This window comes from Heptranchias perlo, chromosome 12 (assembly GCF_035084215.1).
Source record: "Heptranchias perlo isolate sHepPer1 chromosome 12, sHepPer1.hap1, whole genome shotgun sequence".
Lineage (NCBI taxonomy): Eukaryota > Metazoa > Chordata > Chondrichthyes > Hexanchiformes > Hexanchidae > Heptranchias > Heptranchias perlo.
In genome coordinates, this window is record NC_090336.1 from 40,460,036 (window position 1) to 40,474,762 (window position 14,727).

The 14,727-nt window shown below is 43.4% G+C and overlaps 1 protein-coding gene across 1 annotated transcript in view; it reads left to right on the top strand.

Moving 5' to 3' along the window:
• Positions 1-230: 230 nt before the first annotated feature.
• The window catches only part of ehf (ets homologous factor), a 28,905-nt gene continuing 14,408 nt past the window's right edge, over positions 231-14,727 (top strand). Inside the window, exons 1-5 of the mRNA XM_067993522.1 lie at positions 231-280; positions 9,396-9,511; positions 9,921-10,154; positions 11,811-11,858; positions 14,581-14,658. Of these exons, the coding sequence (XP_067849623.1) occupies positions 9,400-9,511; positions 9,921-10,154; positions 11,811-11,858; positions 14,581-14,658 (472 nt within the window). The 5' untranslated portion in view covers positions 231-280; positions 9,396-9,399. The remainder of the gene's footprint in view (positions 281-9,395; positions 9,512-9,920; positions 10,155-11,810; positions 11,859-14,580; positions 14,659-14,727) is intronic.

A 14,727-nucleotide genomic window follows, 5' to 3' on the forward strand; every position in this document is an offset into this window, starting at 1 on the left:
ATTAAATTACACCTCTGAGGCGTTATAAAGCAGAACACAGGAGAGACAGTCACTCCAGTTCAGTGGAATTTTTCCATGAAGTAATTTACATAAAAACAGATTACTCCGTGACCTCAAAGAAGGTGTGTTTGTTTTATATTATATATAGATATATATATAAAATGATCAAATCAGTGATGGGAAAATTTCAGTGACGTAATTCTTATCTTGCTGCGAGATATTACTAGTCAGTAAGTCTGTGTGGAGTTGCTGTCTATTCAGGATGAGATTTCGGTTATGAGTGAGTAGATTGTTTTTGCATTAATATATTGTTTCTAGTATAGGAACTTTTAAATTAAGGAATTTGCAAAACAAAAGCTGACTAAGATCTGAGCCTTGAGGCTAGACAGTGTGAGAGGATCCCAGAACAAAGTGGACTCCTTCCTTTTCATAGGCACCATCCGAATTTGGTTTGCTCATGATTCCTTTGTCTGCTATTTCAGCAGAGGATTTAACTCATTTAAAATAAGTGGATTAAGGCATGTATTCAAACAATGTAGAAAGTAATGTCTACATTATGGCCTAAAAATTGGTTTGCATTGGCCTGCCAGTGTGAACTTGGCGCAAACAATGATCCCTGCGCCGGAACGGGTAGGCCCAAGTCACACCCGATATTGGACCTCATGTACATGAGACCAGCAAGCTGCAGATGCCCGCTGGGCTTTCCTAGGCAGTTCGCTGGCGAAGAGGATTTTAATTCTCAGGTAACTCTTGGGAGAGGTGGGGATGGCGATTGGGAGCAGGGGGATGATTGGGAGAGGGAGGCAATCAGGAGAGGGAGGGGTGCAATTGGGAGAGGGGAAAGCGAAAGGGGGGATGGGGCAATTGAGAGAGGCAGAGAAGCGATCAGGAGAGGGAGGGGGATGATATTATCAACGTATGTGCATGACATTTTACTGTTATCTTAAAGCAGGCATGAACCGATTTATCTTAAATGAGTTAACCCATTAAAATAGTGGACAGTGGAATGTCATACAAATGGGTTAAACTTTGTCTGCCACCATGAGTCCGAGAGGTGAGCGCGGTGTAAAAGGAGAGTCCGAGAGCGGGAGGAAAGTCTGAGAGGTGAGCGCAGTGTAAAAGGAGAGTCCGAGAGCGGGAAGAGAGTCCGAGAGGTGAGCGCAGTGTAAAAGGAGAGTCGGAGAGCGAGAGGGGAGTCCGAGAGCGGGAGGAGAGTCCGAGAGGTGAACGCAGTGTAAAAGGAGAGTCCGAAAGCGGGAGGAGAGTCTGAGAGCAGGAGGAGAGTCTGAGAGGTGAACGCAGTGTAAAAGGAGAGTCCGAGAGTGAGAGGGGAGTCCGAGAGCGGGAGGAGAGTCCGAGAGGTGAACGCAGTGTAAAACGAGAGTCCGAGAGCGGGAGGAGAGTCCAAGAGGTGAGCGCAGTGTATAAGGTGAGTCTGAGAGCGAGAGGGGTGTCCAAGAGCGGGAGGAGAGTCCGAGAGGTGAACGCAGTGTAAAAGGAGAGTCCAAGAGCGGGAGGAGAGTCTGAGAGGTGAGCGCAGTGTAAAAGGAGAGTCCGAGAGCGAGAGGAGAGTCCAAGAGGTGAGCACAGTGTAAAAGGAGAGTCCGAGAGCGAGAGGGGAGTCCGAGAGCGGGAGGAGAGTCCGAGAGGTGAATGCAGTGTAAAAGGAGAGTCCGAGGGGGGGAGGAGAGTCTGAGAGGTGAGCGCAGTGTAAAAGGAGAGTCGGAGAGCGAGAGGGGAGTCCGAGAGCGGGAGGAGAGTCCGAGAGGTGAACGCAGTGTAAAAGGAGAGTCCGAGAGCGGGAGTAGAGTCCGAGATGTGAGCGCAGTGTAAAAGGAGAGTCCGAGAGCGAGAGGGGATTCCAAGATTGGGAGGAGAGTCCAGGAGGTGAGCGCAGTGTAAATCTAAGGCAAGTCATGGCAGCACAGCTCGCACCCGTGATATGCTCCTCCTGCACTATGTGGGAAGTCATGGACACTACCAGTGTCCCTGGTGACTACATGTGCAGGAAGTGTGTCCAGCTGCAGCTACTGACTAACCGCATTTCGGAGCTGGAGCTGCGGGTGGATTCACTGTGGAGCATTCGCGATGCTGAGACTATTGTGGATAGCATGTTCAGTGAGGTGGTCACACCGCAGGTAAAGATTATGCAGACAGAAAGGAAATGGGTGACTGCCAGGCAGGGTAAAAGGACTAGGCAGGTAGAGCGGGAGTCCCCGGGGCCATCTCCCTCTCAAACAGATATACCGCTTTGGATACTGTTGGGGGAGATGGCTTATCAGGGGAAAGCAGCAAGAGCCAAATTTCGTGACACCACGGGTGGCTCTGCTGCATAGGAGGGGAGGAAGAAGAGTGGCAGGGCTATAGTGATAGGGGATTCAATTGTAAGGGGAACAGATAAGCGTTTCTGTGGCCGCAAACATGACTACAGGATGGTATGTTGCCTCCATGGTGCTAGGGTCAAGGATGTTACGGAGTGGCTGCAGGGCATTCTGGAGGGGCAGGGTGAACAGCCAGTAGTCGTGGTCCATATCAGTACCAACGACATAGGTAAAAAAAGGGATGAGTTCCTGCAAGGTGAATTTAAGGAATTAGGAGATAAATTAAAAAGCAGGACCTCAAAGGTAGTGATCTCAGGATTACTACCAGTGCCACGTGCTAGTGAGTATAGGACCAGGAGAATAGACCAGATGAATGCGTGGCTGCAGGGATGGTGTAGGAGGGAGGGATTTAGATTCCTGGGACATTGGGACCGGTTCTGGGGAAGGTGGGACCTGTACAAACGGGACGGGTTACACCCGAGCAGGACCAGGACCGATGTCCTCGTGGCGATGTTTGCTAGTGCTGTTGGGGAAGGTTTAAACTAGAGTGGCAGGGGGATGGGAACCTGAGCAGGGAGACAGAGGAGGGGGAAACAAGGATAGAAACAAAAGACAGAAAGGGAAGAAGCAACAGTGGAAGCCAGAGAAAACAAGGGCGAAAAACAAATAGGGCCATAGTGCAAAATAAAACTAAGATGACTAGCAATCTTAAATCGACAACTCTAAAGGCATTGCGTCTTAATGTGCAAAGCATTCGCAATAAGCTAAATTAATTAATGGTTATGATATAGTTGCGATTACGGAGACATGGCTGCAGGGTGACCAAGGATGGGAACTGAACATCCAGGGGTATTCAATATTTGGGAAGGACAGGCAAAAAGGGAAAGGAGGTGGGGTCGCGTTGTTAGTAAAGGAGGAAATCAATCCAATAGTGAGGAAGGATATTGGCTCAGAAAATCACGATGTGGAATCTGTATGGGTAGAGCTAAGAAACACCAAGGGGCAGAAAACGTTGGTGGGGGTTGTCTATAGGCTCCTAAACAGTAGTGGAAATGTGGGGGAGGGCATTAAACAGGAAATCAGAGACGCATGCAAGAAGGGTACAACTATAATCATGGGTGACTTTAATCTACATATAGATTGGTCAAACCAAATTAGCAAAAATATTGTGGGGGAGGAATTCCTGGAGTGTGTAGGTGATGGTTTTCTAGACCAATACGTTGAGGAACCAACTAGAGAACAGGCGATCCTAGACTGGGTATTGTGCAATGGGAAAGGATTAATTAACAATCTTGTTGTGCGGGGTCCCTTAGGGAAGAGCAACCATAACATGATAGAATGGCTGCAGGGATGGGGTAGGAGGGAGGGATTTAGATTCCTGGGACATTAGGACCGGTTCTGGGGAAGGTGGGACCTGTACAAGCGTGACGGGTTACACCCAAGCAGGACTGGGACCAATGTCCTCGTGGGGGTATTTGCTAGTGCTGTTGGGGAAGGTTTAAACTAGAGTGGCAGGGGGATGGGAACCTGAGCGGGGAGTCAGAAGGGAGTAAAGTTGAGAGCAGCAAGAGAGGGTAAGACCCAGGGGAAATTTACAATACAAATAGTACAAACAGTTGTTCAAGAACAAGTGAAAGGGAAAAGCGTAGAGCAGCAGAAAGAAAGTGTACTTTAGGCACTACAGATAAAGTGAAAACTGGAAGGCGTAAGGCGATTAACCCAGCATCAAAGCTAAAGGTCAGGCGAGGGTGTGTGGCTCAACTAAGAGTTCTATATACAAATGCACGGAGTATAAGGAATAAATTAAATGAACGACAGGTTCAAATTCAAATTGGAGGGTATGACATGATAGCTATTACTGAGACATGGCTGCAGGATGGTCAAGATTGGGAACTAAATATACCGGGTTATAAGGTCTACAGAAGAGACAGGAAAAATGGAAGAGGAGGAGGAGTAGCCTTAGTGATTAGAGATGAAATCACTTCAATGATAAAGGAGGATATAACGAGAGGTAAGCAGCCAACAGAGACCTTATGGGTTGAATTGAGGAATAGGAAAGGATCTAAGACCATAGTGGGAGTTGTATATAGGACCCCTGGCAGCAGCTCTGAAGTGCTAGATTGTATAAATGCAGAGATTAGACAAGCGTGTAAGAAAGGCATAGTGGTCTTAATGGGGGACTTTAACCTTCACATAGATTGGGGAAAGCAGACTAGCAACTGTCAGAAAGGTAGTGAATTTCATGAGTGTGTCCGGGATAGTTTTCTACAGCAGTATGTCCTAGAGGCAACAAGGGGGCAAGCCATACTAGATTTCGCAATGAGTAATGCACCAGATTTAGTTAACAGCTTAACTGTGCGTGAACATCTATCCAATAACGATCATAACATGATCAAGTTCAATGTAGTGTTTGAAAGGGAAAAAAGTGAATCAGCTGCTAAGATTCTAGACTTGGGTAAGGCCGACTTCAATGGGATGAGACAGAGACTGTCCACAGTAAACTGGGCAAATCTGTTAATGGGTAAAACGACTGATGATCAGTGGGAAATGTTTAAAGAAACATTTAACGTGATACAGAATCATTTTATACCCCTGAGGGGCAAGAACTCTACTTGCCAAAAAAAACAGCCATGGACAACTAAAGAGGTAAGGGACAGTATAAGACATAAGGAAAGGGCATACAAAAAGGCAAAAAATGGCACAGATCCTGGCGAATGGGAAAGATATAAAGATCAACAAAGGGTCACAAAACAGATAGAGCTACAAAAAGAGAGTATGAAAAGAAACTTGCAAGGGATATCAAAACCAATACGAAGAAGTTTTACAGTTACATTAGGAAAAAGAGGGTGGTCAGGAGCAGTTTTGGCCCCTTAAAAGCTGAAAGTGGGGATATTGTCATTGACAATGGAGAAATGGCAGACATGTTGAATAATTACTTTGCGTCAGTATTTACAGTAGAAAAAGAGGATAGCATGCCGGAAATCCCAAGAAAACTAATATTGAATCGGGGACAGGGACTCGATAAAATTAACATAAGTAAAGCAACAGTAATGAAGAAAATAATAGCACTAAAGAGTGACAAATCCCCAGGACCAGATGGTTTCCATCCCAGGGTTTTAAAGGAAGCAGGTGAGCAAATTGCAGATGCTCTAACTATAATCTTTCAAAGTTCTCTAGATTCAGGAACTGTCCCTCTAGATTGGAAAATTGCACATGTCACTCTGCTTTTTAAGAAAGGAGAGAGAGGGAAACCAGGGAATTATAGACCAGTTAGCCTAACATCTGTTGTGGGGAAAATGCTGGAGTCTATAATTAAGGATAGGGTGACTGAACACCTCGAGAATTTTCAGTTAATCAGAGAGAGCCAGCATGGATTTGTGAAAGATAGGTCGTGCCTGACAAACCTGATTGAATTTTTTGAAGAGGTAACTAAGGTAGTGGACAGGGGAATGTCAATAGAAGTTATTTATATGGACTTCCAGAAGGCATTTGATAAGGTCCCACATAAGAGACTGTTAGCTAAGATAGAAGTCCATGGAATCAAGGGAAAGTACGGACTTGGTTAGGAAGTTGGCTGAGCGAAAGGCGACAGAGAGTAGGGATGATGGGTAGGTACTCACATTGGCAGGATGTGACTAGTGGAGTCCCGCAGGGATCTGTCTTGGGGCCTCAATTATTCACAATATTTATTAATGACTTAGATGAAGGCATAGAAAGTCTCATACCTAAGTTTGCCGATGACACAAAGATTGGTGGCATTGTAAGCAGTGTAGATGAAAACATAAAATTACAAAGCGATATTGATAGATTAGGTGAATGGGCAAAACTGTGGCAAATGGAATTCAATGTAGACAAATGAGAGGTCATCCACTTTGGATCAAAAAAGGATAGAACAGGGTACTTTCTAAATGGTAAAAAGTTAAAAACAGTGGATGTCCAAAGGGACCTAGTGGTACAGGTACATAGATCATTGAAGTGTCATGAACAGGTGCAGAAAATAATCAATAAGGCTAATGGAATGCTGGCCTTTCTATCTAGAGGACTAGAGTGCAAGGGGGCAGAAGTTATGCTGCAGCTATACAAAACCCTGGTTAGACCGCACCTGGAGTACTGTGAGCAGTTCTGGGCACCTCACCTTCGGAAGGACATATTGGCCTTGGAGGGAGTGCAGCGTAGGTTTACCAGAATGATACTCAGACTTCAAGGGTTAAGTTACGAGGAGAGATGACACAAATTGGGGTTGTATTCTCTGGAGTTTCGAAGGTTAAGGGGTGATCTGATCGAAGTTTATAAGATATTAAGGGGAACGGATAGGGTGGATAGAGAGAAACTATTTCCGCTGGTTGGGGATTTTAGGAGTAGGGGGCACAGTCTAAAAATTAGAGCCAGACCTTTCAGGAGCGAGATTAGAAAACATTTCCACACACAAAGGGTGGTAGAAGTTTGGAACTCTCTTCTGCAAACGGCAATTGATACTAGCTCAATTGCTAAATGTAAATGTGAAATAGATAGCTTTTTGGCAACCAAAGGTATTAAGGGATATGGGCCAAAGGCATGTATTTGGAGTTAGATCACAGATCAGCCATGATCTTATCAAATGGCGGAGCAGGCACGAGGGGCTGAATGGCCTATTCCTGTTCCTATGTTCCTATGTTACTAGAATTCCTCATAAAGATGGAGATTGAAGTCGTTGAATCCGAAACTAGGGTCCTGAATCTAAATAAAGGAAATTACGAAAGTATGAGGTGCGAGTTGGCTATGATAGATTGAGGAACTTTACTAAAAGGGATGACGGTGGATAGGCAATGGCTAATATTTAAGGAATGTGTGCAGGAATTACAACAATTATTCATTCCTGTCTGGCGCAAAAATAAAACAGGAAAGGTAGCTCAACCGTGGCTTACAAAAGAAATTAGGGTTAGTATTAGGTCCAAAAAGGAGACATGTAAAATTGCCAGAAAAAGCGGCAAGCCTGAGGATTGGGAGCAGTTTGGAATTCAGCAAAGGAGGACAAGGAGATTGATTAATAAGGGAAAAATAAAGTATGAGAGTAAACTAGCAGGGAACATAAAACTGACTGTAAAAGCTTCTATCAATATGTCAAGAGAAAAAGATTAGTGAAGACAAATGTAGGTCCCTTACAGTCAGAAATGGGTAAAATTATAATGGGGAACAAAGAAATGGCAGAACAATTAAACACATACTTTGGTTCTGACTTCACAAAGGAGGACACAAATAACCTCCCGGAAATGTTAGTGAACCAAGGGTCCAGTGAGAGGGAGGAACTGAAGGAAACCAATATTAGTAAAAAAATAGTGCTAAGGAAATTAATGGGGCTAAAGGCTGACAAATCCCCAGGGCCTGATAATTTATATCCCAGAGTGCTAAAGGAACTGGCCCTGGAAATAGTGGATGCATTGGTGATCATCTTCCAAAACTCTATAGACTCTGGAACAGTTCCTACAGATTGGAGGGTGGCAAATGTAACCCCACTATTTAAAAAAGGAGGGAGAGAAAAAACAGGGAATTACAGACCAGTTAGCCTAACATCAGTAGTGGGGAAAATGCTAGAGTCTATTATAAAAGATGTGATAACAGAACACTTGGAAGGCATTAACGGTATTGGACAAAGTCAGCATGGGTTTATGAAAGGGAAATCATGCTTAACAAATCTACTGGAGTTTTTTGAGGATGTAACTAGTAGAATAGATAGGGGAGAACCAGTGGATGTGGTGTACTTGGATTTTCAGAAGGCTTTTGATAAGGTCCCACACATGAGGTTAGTGTGCAAGATTAAAGCACATGGAATTGGGGGGAATATACTGGCATGGATTGAAAATTGGTTGACAGACAGGAAACGGAGAGTAGGAATAAACGGGTCTTTTTCCGGGTGGCAGGCAGTGACTAGTGGGGTACCGCAGGGATCAGTGCTTGGACCCCAGCTATTCATAATATATATCAATGATTTGGATGAGGGAACTAAATGTAACATTTCCAAGTTTGCAGACGACACAAAGCTGGGCTGGAATGTGAGCTGAGGAGGATGCAAAGAGGCTCCAATGTGATTTAGACAAGTTGGGTGAGTGAGTAAGAACATGGCAGATGCAGTATAACGTGGATAAATGTGAGGTTATCCACTTTGGATGTAAAAACAGAAAGGCAGATTGTTATCTGAATGGTGATAGATTGCAACGAGACCTGGTTGTCCTTGTACACCAGTCGCTGAAAGCGAGCATTCAGGTGCAGCAAGCAGTTCGGAAGGCGAATGGTATGTTGGCCTTCATTGCAAGAGGATTTGAGTACAGGAGCAGGAATGTCTTACTGCAGTTATACAGGGCCTTGGTGAGACCATATCTGGAGTATTGTGTGCAGTTTTGGTCTCCTTATCTGAGGAAGGATGTCCTTGCCATGGAGGGAGTGCAACAAAGGTTTACCAGACTGATTCCTGGGATGGCAGTCTGACGTATGAGGAGGGATTGGGTCGACTAAGCCTATATTCATTAGAATTTAGGAGAATGTGAGGTGATCTCATCGAAACATATAAAATTCTAACAGGACTAGACAGGCTAGACTCCCGATGGCTGGGGAGTCCAGAACCAGGAGTCACAGTCTTAGGATACGGGGTATGCCATTTAGAACCGAGATGAGGAGAAATTTCTTCACTCAGAGGGTGGTGAACCTGTAGAATTCTCTACCACAGAAGGCAGTGGAGGCCAAGTCATTAAATATATTCAAGAAGGAGATAAACTGCTGCTGAGTCATGCTGCAAAGCTGACTGCCACTGATATTGAACTCAGCGAAGGGATATATTCAAGAAGGAGATAGATAGATTTCTTAATGCTAAAGGGATCAAGGGATATGGGGAAAAAGCGGGAACAGGGTACTGAGTTAGATGATCAGCCATGATCATTTTGAATGGCGGAGCAGACCCAAAGGGCAGAATGGCCTACTCTTGCTCCTAATTTCTATGTTTCTATGTTTCTATTGCCTATCGTAATTTCTAGGCTTATATCTTTTCTGGAAAGAAAAACTACTTGGGATACAGAAATTAACCTGTTTAATTTCATTTTACAGCATCATGTTAGACTATTTTGCCTACTGCGGCTATTCAACAGACCTAACTCTTTTCAGCCCTTTGAGCTCACCATTTCTTTATGGACATTTGGAATTCTACCAAGGGGAACATGGAAGTAAGATCAATTTAGTCTTTTTCTTAATGTTTAGATGATTGGCAGGCCGACCTTTTACAGATGTTACTTTAATGTGTAAAAAAGGATTATATGGAGGGAAAGTAGATTTCAGAGATTCTTCCAATTAAACTGTGGGAGAGGACGAGTTCCAAAAATTCTACTTTATCTATCTCTCTTATCTTAATTTTTGCCTTAGGCCTAAAGAATAATGGAGTAGTAGGTTGGGACAAAATTATATACATTATTATATTATTTCATGATTTTTGTAGTTATGCTTTTAACGGCAGGGAGAAACAATATTTTTTGTATTCTTGTGAAAATGATGATGGTTAAGAATGCCCCTAAGTAAGATTTTAATATATTTGCATTTAAGTGATATATATTGACATAAAGATGTGATTTGTTTCAGTTTCTGATGTATCGTGGACCTCAAGTGTTCCTGAACAGTGGAGTAATTGGCAGGTTTGGGAATGGCTGCAGTTTTGCTGTGATCAGTATAAACTGGATGCAAACTTCATTCCCTTCGCTGAGTTCAATATCAGTGGCAGTCAGCTTTGCAGCATGACTCAGCAGCAGTTTATCAGCGCAGCTGGGAATTATGGAGAGATCCTTCACAATATTCTGCACCAAATAAAAGGCAGAGGTTAGAGCTTTCATCTTTGTTTTACAAGAAGTTCAACAGTTAGAAAAAACAAAATTGACAGTCATGACAAAAGAAATGGAAACAAAGCTTGTTCTCCTGGCTCTTCCAGTAACTCAGTGGGCAAATACACTGCCTGGTATGATACTGAGCTATGCAAAGCAGAATGTCACAGCTTTAATAGTTGGCCTATGCTACATTATTAACTGATCACAGCCATGGTGATGGTGGGGGAACTACAATTGACCTTAATGATCGCTGCCTTGTCAGGGGAAAAATTAGCTCAGGTCCTTAATTCTGATCAATTTACAGTGACGCTGCTGGAAAATGTGCTTGTGTGGATGTCAGGTGAGGACAGAAGTGAGCTCAGCTGTGATGCCCTACCCTCGTCCCATCATGGTTGACCAGTCGGCTGAGCCTCACTACCTAGATTCACACTTGAAGGACGGCCACCAAGTTGAAGCACTGAAGATTGCTGCGCCCTTGTACTCCAGCAATCTTTAGAAGATTGGGGGAGAAAATTGGAGAAAGAAGATTCTTCCATGTTTGACCCAGTCATCCGGAAGGTGACCACAGGAAAACCACAGCATATATCAGGCAAAATAGGAGATATATACAATGGCTCTGCTCACACCAATACAACAGGAGTTTCCCCTCAACACTGACATGCAAATTTCACATTTTTAAAATTGTTGTACCATGCTGCCAATTTGTTCTTAGGTATTTGTGTCTTGGTAACATTACTGATCTCTGTGCTTATTGCAGTGCGAATGGGAGCCGAGTGTTACCCCTTCAGCAGCAAGGGAAATTATATTTTCAGGACCTGTTGTCAATGCTGTGTAATCTGCAGACAATGGCTTTGATTGTGCAAGATGCAATCTCCTGGTCCTCACGTCATTGTGTCATTACTCTGAGATCAGATTCTCATGAGAACCTTTTAAGCTGACAGATGAATTACTTTGTTGAGAGCACTAAATTTTCACTGTGGATTGTATGCAAATGTATTGACGTACTGCAGATTGCAGGAATGTGTCCAGCTTGTTCATTCTGCAATTTAAATAAATATATGATTAAACTACCAACAGAAAAGGTCACAATCTTACCATTAGTAATTTGTGATTGATCAAACATGTTTATTTGTGGGACACTGGAGCTGTAAAGACGTTTACTACCTAAAGCTTTAATTAAAACACCAGCCTATTACCTCCGGCATCTGGTTTGTAATCCAGACTGTTGGGGTGACAGTCTCCTCTGGCTGTAAAGATACTACATGCAGCAAGTTTGGGCAGACTTAATTCAGTTCCTAGTGGGCATAGCCAACAGCACAAAAGTGCACCAGTTTGCCATTAGTTCACATGAAATTGGCGATTACAGTCTGAACATTGCAGGACAGCTGTTGTGGGAAATAGGAAACTGGTGCAGTTTGGGTTCTGTTGTGAAGTTGAGGCCGAGACACATGGTTGGAGCCAAGCAGAGGGAGCTTTACTCTTATCTAACCATAATAGATGTGAGAATGCTTGAAGCTAACACTGGATGCTCAAAATAGAAACTGTTCCAATCTCCAGCACTAACATCCCTAACCTCGATGAGCATAAAATTCACACAAAAAAGTAATTAGAAAACATATTATTACATTTGTTGCATTACTTCCTTTAACAGAGTCTCATGTGTGTAATTCTGTGGACAAAGAGCTTCACATTGATAAAAGTAAGTAAAGCATGGTCTGATTAGCATTGATTGCACAATAGTGATCTCTACATATAATTCTTAACTAATTGTTTTCTTTCTTAGGTAAATTATTTTATAATTCCTCTCTTCCCTTTTTTCTTATCTCCCTGAATTGTGCACCATTATTAGTCTCTCTGGGCCTGAAGGTTGCGGATTTGAGCCACATATCAAAGTTGAAAAGCTGCCTCCACCTCAGCCCATCCACCGTTAAACCCTAATTTATGCCTTTCTCACCTCCAGATGACTCAATGTTTTCTAGACTGGCCTCCCATCCTCCAGCCTCCATAAGAGTCAGCTCATCCAAAACTCTGCAGCCAGTGTCCTATCTTGCACCAAGTCCTGCTTGCCCATCATTCCTGCCCTTGTTGACCTACATTAGCTTCATGTACCTCAACGCCTCACATTTAAAATTCTTATCCTCATGATTAAATCATTTCCTGGCCTCGTCCCTCTCTATCTCTGTAACCTCCTCCAGTCTATAACCCCTCTCCCCCATACTCTCCATTTCTGACTGGCCTCTTGGTCACCTCCCTGCTCCCTTTGCCCCAGCAGTAGTAACTGTGCCTTCAGCTGCCTAGTCTCTAGAATTTCCTTCCTGAACCCCTCCATCTCTCCCTCCTTCTTTAAAACCCTCTTTAAAACCCACCTCTGACCAAGCTTTCGGCCATCCCTCTTAATTTCTTCCTCTTTGGACTGACATCCATGTTTTTTTTCTTATGCCTCTGTGAAGTGCTTTGGGATGTCTTTCTATGTTAAAGGTGCTATATAAATGCAAGTTGTTCTTGTTGAATGCTAATCGAGGCTAACATTCCAATGAGGAGCTGTCCTTCAGATGAGATGATAAACTGAGGCTAAAAAAAACTTATGTACCTCATGGCTTCAGAGCACTTCAGAGCCAACACATTACTTTTGAGGTGTAATCACTGTGTTTTGTAGGCAAACACAGCAGCACAATTTGTGCACAGCAAAGTCCCCACAAACAACAAATGAGATAAATGACAAGCTAATTTGTTTTAGCTGAGAGATTAATGTTGGCCAGGACACCAGAAGAACTCTTTGCTCTTCTACAAATTGTGCCATGGGATATTTTACATCTATCTGAACAGACAGATAGGACCTTCCTTTTGTTGTGTAAGATGATTGAAAGAGGGTGGCCCTCTGTGCTGCACCATGGCACATAGATCAGCAATGCAGTATTCCTGCAAAGAGGTGGAGGAAAATTGGAAATTTCAGCTGAGCAGCATTGTCACTGGATTTCCCAGCCCTGTGGTGCATATCAGCTGCAGGTGTCCTCGCAGTAGATGGCACAACTCTGCATCTGCTCTCTGTTGACCCAGACTCTGTGAAGACAGCTTCCCTTTGTTTGTTGCCAGATAGGTGCAATAATACCTGAATATATGGTTGGTAGCATCTTGGCGGGTGTGACCAAGCAGGCTCTGCTGGCTGTTGATCATCCCTGTATGCCTTCTTTCATGCAGTGACGCTGAAAGCATGATATACTGTGATTGGACTGCTTCAGAGAAAGCATCCAACATAAGGGTTAGTCAGGACATGTCTTCTTGGTGCCTTTGGGGTCTGTTCTCCCATCTTCCTTTGGGAATAGGCTCCAACTGCACAAATTATCTGCCTAAGCAAGGTATGTTTACCTCTCCCTGCAGATGCAAGCGTGGGTATTGGCAGATGGGTACAAAGCACTTCATGTGTACCCTCACCTGTATTCCTCCATTGGTGCTCCTCTTCTTCTTCCAAACTTGTCAGATAGGGAATTCCCCCTGGGAAAGTCATCGGTGCCGGTAATGATGCTAGGAGGAAAAGAATGAGAACAATTGGCACAGGCTCATGGGAAACCAAGTATCAGCAGAAAAAAAAGAGAAGAAAAATGATCGCGACATTGCTGAAGTATATTTTCTGCATCCTTTAAATGAACTGTACAATTACTATAACCTAGAAACCCTGGATACCCAGTTCAGTATGGCATAATTAAGAGTCAATGTCCTGCATGACAGAATGTTGGGAAATGGGGTGCAGGACATACATGCTCCTAAATTATTATTCAAATGGAACTCCTGCCTGATGTAGGTAGGCACTTCCCTTGCCACCGGAAACGATGGTGGGAAATTGAATGGGCACTAAAGTGAGTGGAGCTCAGGCAGAATGGAACGCTGGCCCATTTTCCAATCCAGGCCTCCCGACTTATGTTAAACAGGTAGTGTTGATCGGAAAATTTAGGCTTGAATGTTCAAAGTGAAAAATGTTGCATAAAATATCCCAAGAAATGTAAATTTTAGAAATGCCAGACATATTGGGTGAGACATTAAGTGTACTGCATTGTAGCAAGAGTAGAGAAAATAGCTAAGAAAAAGTAATTTGGGACCGTTATTTTGTAAGCTTTTTTAAAAATCTGAGGAAAATATTCAGGATGGAATCAGTCATATCATTTGGTGGTATCCTCACCTGGGAGAAACTGACCTCCTGTCTGTAGTAGCTGAGGACAGCAAGCAACATCTCCTGTTAGTTGGTCAATGGAATGCCATTGATGAGGTCAGGTGTTCTTCTCCATGTCCAATGCTGTGGCCAAGGGGAGGCCTTGTGAAGACTTGGAATGGGAGGAATTGCATAGAAGAAGAAAAAGTAAAAAATGTAAAAATAAATACAAATAAATCCAATAAATGTTTCACTAATCCGTGTATTCAATTTTAAGGCACTTCAAGCTCTGAGCAAAATTCACAAGTTTACAAAAGAAGTCAAGGATGCCACAGTTCTCCAAAAACAAAAATTGGTGAGTTAGCATTCCGGGATCATCCTGGAGGGTAAGGATAATCTCAGATTCCTTTTTTCAAGACAAGCT